This window comes from Teleopsis dalmanni, chromosome 2 (genome assembly GCF_002237135.1).
Source record: "Teleopsis dalmanni isolate 2A chromosome 2, ASM223713v2, whole genome shotgun sequence".
NCBI classification, from domain to species: Eukaryota; Metazoa; Arthropoda; class Insecta; order Diptera; family Diopsidae; genus Teleopsis; species Teleopsis dalmanni.
In genome coordinates, this window is record NC_051847.1 from 155242397 (window position 1) to 155249038 (window position 6642).

The 6642-nt window shown below is 34.2% G+C and overlaps 1 protein-coding gene across 1 annotated transcript; it reads left to right on the forward strand.

Moving 5' to 3' along the window:
- The first annotated feature begins 4292 nt into the window (after positions 1-4292).
- LOC119675988 lies at positions 4293-5114 on the forward strand. Its single transcript, XM_038087210.1, has one exon. The coding sequence runs from the start codon at positions 4293-4295 to the stop codon at positions 5112-5114; it is 822 nt and encodes a 273-aa protein (XP_037943138.1).
- The last annotated feature ends 1528 nt before the right edge of the window (positions 5115-6642 follow it).

A 6642-nucleotide genomic window follows, 5' to 3' on the forward strand; every position in this document is an offset into this window, starting at 1 on the left:
TTATTATTATTATTATTAGGGGATGCAGCACTGCGGCCGTCGGGTCTTTGGTGCCCCCTTCTGGGTTTAGAGTAGGTCTTTAAGCCCTGTTGAGTCAATAAAAAGTAGTATAGGACCTACTGCATACAGGACTTGTTACTATAGGATGCGTTTATACATATATAGTATGATAACTAGACTTGATTCACAAAAGTTTCCATTAATATAAAGTTTTGAGGAAAAGAAAAGAAGATTAGCAAAACAATATAAAGAATGATATGAGTATTAATACTTGTAAATATAGGTAGTACACAAAATCAGTAGATAAAATATTTTGTTATTGTATGTAGATATATTGTATATGATCTTTCATAAAGAAAAGTAAGATCGATTGGAGATTGGAAATAATAAGACAAAATAAGTTGTAAAACTCAATTAAAATATTTTTTAAAACAATTCGGTATAATATTGATAACTATAACTATTGACGAGTTTATCCATTGAACTATATTTCGAGTGAAGTTTACATATCTCCTTTATGCAAAAACCTCACTCCTAAGTAATTGATATAAAATTCATAAAAAAATAAAACGATTTTAAATTAAAATCGATTTTCCAATTTGGGCTTACTAATAACAAGTTTATAGATGCATTTAATAACAGAATTTAAGTAAAACTATTTTTATAAAAGTATTTAAGTATCTGTGCCATATGTAGTAAGTATGTATGAGTATAAATTTTTGTTCGAGGTTCATTCAGTACTAAAGCCAGTTTGTTGCGCAAGATTTATGAATTTTAATTTAAAAAAAAAAATAAATAAAAAATTCATTCATAAAATTTTCAGTTTTACTATAACATCAAACTTGATTTTTTTTAGCATTTAATTTGGCTTATATAATTAAAATAATAAAATAAAAGTTAAGATACTAAAAACCGCATTCAGTTCGAAATGCGTGGGTTTGTTTACTTTAAGCATTGATGGATGTGTTAAAATTTGTTCAAATATTAAAAAAAAATTATATGAAACGGAAACAAATAATTAAAAGTCGCGGTTTATATCAGTTAATAATATATTAGAATTTAACTACACATGTATCTTGTATTAATTCATAAATTTATTTTAGTATTTTATTTAAAACTAACATGTAGTAAATTAAATTGAGACGATTGAATTGCACTGAGTTGCTGAAGAAGAAATTTATATATATGACGTATATATTAATATAAATTTTATTAATACATACATTAATTCATATTTATTTCGAAGTTTTCTATTAAATACAATTTATTAATTTATTATATATTGATCTTACATTCAATAACTAACTTTTTGGTTTTATTATTTGTGTTGATTTCTTATAAGTCAGCACTCCAATATGCTCAGTTCTATGGAAGCAATTATATTTTAATAATTATTAATATTTCATCGACAAAAGAGCTTAAAATTGTATGATGTGATTCATTTCCGTTGTTCAAAGTAACTTGTTTACTAATAACTTGAATACAAGATGCTACTTAAAGATAAAAAGTAATAGATTTTCAAGAGTTTGAATCATCATTATTGTCATCAATATGATAATGAATTGAGGTGCTGCTACAATTAATAGCAACAAATAAAAAAAAATGTTAACAAAGCCTACTCGTGAAAATGATTATAGATTTATAGATTTATTGAATTGTGGTTTTTTATTGAACTTAATTTTATTTATAGTAGAAATCAAAAAACTTTTAATGTTAAAAATTATAAAGAGAAATAAAAACTTATGATTTAACAGCACAGTTTCAGTTATATATGCGAAACACAAATCTTTCACCAAAAGCAATGTCGATCATTGAAGAATCCGTAAATATGGCAAAATTTTAAAGACTTGCTATAAAAATAGTTACAATACTCGCAATGAATTTTGAATCAATGAATCTGTGGCGACTTAGTAGGCTATGCTTTTATTGAATTTAAAAAGGAAAATTCAATTTTAAATATTTTAAAGTTTCGGTTTTGACATTGTGGAAAACGTTTCCATTTTTTCTCTCGTGTAAAAAGTTTGATTAAAAGATTATTAACGTCATAAATTTTGAGAGTTTTATTTATTAGCAAGGTTAATAGACCCTAGTTAAATTGGTGACCCCGACGCACAGTGTGACAAAACACAAAATTAGGCGGTCATAATTCGATATTTTCGGAACCAGTAGAGATATTGATATGAAATTTTCCTAAAATATATTTTTTGAGTTGATCTTTCTTCTAAATCTAATTTGAGCCCAATCGGCCTACTGGAACTACCCGAAATTTTTGCCCAAACCTGGAGATTTTACCGTGGTCCCAAGATTACTTAAAAACTATGATAGGTAGAAAGCTGAATTTTGGTGTCCGGAAAACTTACATTATTATCTATATTCAAAAAATTTTTTATGGGTTTCCGCCCACTGCCACACCCACCCCCCATACAAAATTTTCATATTAAATCGTTTATTATGGTTCAAAAAACTTTTTGCACTTATTGGACTATATATATATCTGACGTACATAGCAACACAACTTCACGCAAAAAATGGGTGTGATCCGCCCGTTAGTTCCTAAGTTATTTGCAGTTTTTGCAACTTTAGCGAAATTATGATTTCGTAAAAATTTAACCAACTTTAAACCCTTATAGCTTTTTTACTATTTATTCAAAAATGATCATTTTTGATTTTTTTTGAAGCTTAGGATATTGTTATTCATTACGTGTAAAAAATATTTCGACTTTAATTATCAAAAAAATTTTATTAGCAAAATTGCACAAAAAGTCAGTAATTTTTTTATGGTCATTGTCACTTCTATCTGCAATACCCAAAAAATGTATCCGAGTTTTTTCATGAAATTTTTCCTATTAATAGCCAAATAGTTACACTTTACAATAAAACAAAAATTGGCCTGCGCACTCTATGTTTTACACCTATTTCAGGCCTCAGAAACCAGCGAAAAATTACGAAAAATATGACCTTCAATAAACCCCATTTATTTCAACAACAAATTCAATAAGTAATAACAAAAAGACATTTATAATTTTATAAATATTTAATTTATTTATATTTCAAATTTCAACTAAATCGGTTGAAGAATAACGAAGTTATAACACATTATGTTCAGACGCCTGACCGGAAGTGTTCATATTTCAAATACGCATTACTTGCTTGTGTAAAATTGAATATGTAACTGTACATTCAAGGTTAAATGCTGTGATCATACTTCCGGTTATGCGTCTGAACATAATGTGTTATAACTTCGTTATTCTTCAACCGATTTAGTTGAAATTTGAAATATAAATAAATTAAATATTTATAAAATTATAAATGTCTTTTTGTTATTACTTATTGAATTTTTTGTTGAAATAAATGGGGTTTATTGAAGGTCATATTTTTCGTAATTTTTCGCTGGTTTCTGAGGCCTGAAATAGGTGTAAAACATAGAGTGCGCAGGCCAATTTTTATTTTATTGTAAAGTGTAACTATTTGGCTATTAATAGGAAAAATTTCATGAAAAAACTCGGACACATTTTTTGGGTATTGCAGATAGAAGTGAAAATGACCATAAAAAAATTACTGACTTTTTGTGCAATTTTGCTAATAAAATTTTTTTGATAATTAAAGTCGAAATATTTTTTACACGTAATGAATAACAATATCCTAAGCTTCAAAAAAAATCAAAAATGATCATTTTTGAATAAATAGTAAAAAAGCTATAAGGGTTTAAAGTTGGTTAAATTTTTACGAAATCATAATTTCGCTAAAGTTGCAAAAACTGCAAATAACTTAGGAACTAACGGGCGGATCACACCCATTTTTTGCGTGAAGTTGTGTTGCTATGTACGTCAGATATATATATAGTCCAATAAGTGCAAAAAGTTTTTTGAACCATAATAAACGATTTAATATGAAAATTTTGTATGGGGGGTGGGTGTGGCAGTGGGCGGAAACCCATAAAAAATTTTTTGAATATAGATAATAATGTAAGTTTTCCGGACACCAAAATTCAGCTTTCTACCTATCATAGTTTTTAAGTAATCTTGGGACCACGGTAAAATCTCCATGTTTGGGCAAAAATTTCGGGTAGTTCCAGTAGGCCGATTGGGCTCAAATTAGATTTAAAAGAAAGATCAACTCAAAAAATATATTTTAGGAAAATTTCATATCAATATCTCTACTGGTTCCGAAAATATCGAATTATGACCGCCTAATTTTGTGTTTTGTCACACTGTGCGACGTGATCTGAACGAACGGTTACGTTTTTCAAAATTAATTGAAATATATTATTGCGAGCAACACTTTCAAACAGCATGTCTTTGCCAACGAGCAACGAAGCCGCAGCGGTGCAACGAGAGAACGAATTACGGGAAGGTAATCTGAATCGTGTGTCCGTCAAGGTACCGCCATTTTGGCACGAAAGACCAGAAATTTGGTTCGCGCAAAATGAGGCGCAGTTTGCAGTCGCCGATATCACTAATGACACTACGAAATTCAACACTGTCGTTGCAGCGATCGAGTCCAGCGTTGTTGCTGATGTAGCCGATGCCGTTTTACATCCTCCGGCAACTGGTAAATACAGTAATTTTAAGAACCAGATTTTAGAGCGGTTTGGTCAAAGTGAACAACGCAAGATTCAGAGGCTCCTTTCTGAGGTTGAATTAGGAGATCGTCGACCATCGCAGTTATTAAATGAGCTGACAGCGCTAGCGAAGGATAAGGTCAGTAGCGAATTCCTGAAGTCACTTTGGCTCCAGCGTCTGCCTCCGCAGGTACGTGCCATTTTGCAGACATCAAATGTTGACCTGGTAGAGTTGGCTAAACTGGCTGATAGGATTTGTGAAGCGGGCGATTACCATCAATTAGCTGCAGTGTCATCTCGTGTAAGTAACGATTCGAACGAGACAGCCAGGTTGTGCCAGCGTTTGGATCAAATTGAGCAGCGATTGAGCAGATTGGATTTTGGTGGACGCCAGCCGTCGAGAATGCGACAATCCTCACGCAGAAAGAGTCGAACGCTTTCGCAGTCCTCAAACCACTCTGGTTGGTGCTGGTTTCACAGTAGGTTTGGAGAGCAAGCACGCAGATGCCGTCAGCCATGCACGTTTGCATCTAATTCAAAGTCAAAAAACTAAACATGCCGCAATCGACGTCGAGCCGATTGGAGAGCAACGCAATTATAGCTCGACTGACAGTACAAGATCCGGCGACGTCAACCGCTTTTCTTATTGACACCGGAGCGGATCTGTCTGTACTACCCAAAATATTCGGTACCAAACGAGGTAAGTCAGTTGCTTTATCTCTACCCAGCTTATTTGCTGCTAATGGCATGCCGATACGCGCATACGGCACCAAACGTTTGTCGTTATCCCTTGGTTTAAGGCGCGATTTCCCATGGACGTTTGTGGTGGCGGATGTAAATTTTCCCATAGTCGGCGCAGATTTCTTGAGGCATTATGATTTACTGGTTGACATGAAACGGAAGCAGCTAGTAGACAGCAAGACGTTGGTAGCAGCGAGAGGCGCGGCAGCAGTTGGGCAGGTGAACGGCATCCGAGCCAACATTAGTGCAGGTGACTACAGTTCTTTGCTGATTGAATACCGTGATCTAGCCACATTGCGTGATAACTCCCGCACGTGCGACACGCAAGTTGAACATTTCATCGAGACCACTGGTGCTCCAGTTTTTGCCCGTCCACGACGTTTGTCTGGAACAAAATTGGAGGAAGCAAAGAAGGAGTTTGAATTTTTGTTGCGAAAAGGCATTTGTCAGCCGTCAAAGAGTCCTTGGGCGAGCCCATTGCATATGGTTAAGAAGAGTGATGGCTCGTGGCGACCATGTGGTGACTATCGTATGTTGAATGCGAAAACGAAGCCGGACCGGTACCCGATCCCTTTCCTGCACGATGTAACAACCATCCTTCATGGAAAGAACTTATTTTCTAAGGTTGATTTACAGAAGGCATATCACCAGATTCCAATGGCAGAATGCGATATACCGAAAACAGCGATTACTACTCCTTTTGGGTTATTCGAGTTCCGTTGCATGACATTTGGTTTACGTAACGCAGCCCAGACATTTCAACGGTTTATTAATGCAACCTTGGCTAGTTTAGATTTCGTTTTCGCTTACATCGATGACATATTGATTGCTTCAAAAGACGTCGCAGAACATCGAGTTCATCTCCGAACCGTTTTTGAGCGTCTTCGTCAAGCTGGTTTGACAGTGAATTTTGCCAAGTGTGAATTCGGGTGTAGTGAGATCGAATTCTTAGGCCATTCCATCAGCGCACACGGTTTCAAGCCTCCCGAAAGCAAAGTAGCAGCAATACGTGATTTTCCACTTCCAACAACGGTGAAGGAGTTACGGCGCTTTTTGGGGATGATTAACTTTTATCGACCGTTTCTACGCAATGCCGTCAGCAGTCAGCGTTGTCTGTTCAATCTCACTCCTGGGAACCGAAAAAACGACAATAGCAAGATTGTCTGGAAGCCAGAAGACATTTCTGCATTCGAGAATTGTCAAAAGACCATTGCACCTACAAAAAGTCACTATATGAGGTGGTACTTAAATTAAATATGTGATAGGTCTTTACTTTTCGAAGATGTGACACTAACTGCCGATTATAAATATCACAACCACATGATAACCAATTCTATTCA

Excerpts from the sequence above, each read along its gene's own strand:
- LOC119675988 (XM_038087210.1), top strand. The coding sequence starts at position 4,293 with ATGTCTTTGCCAACGAGCAACGAAGCCGCAGCGGTGCAACGAGAGAAC.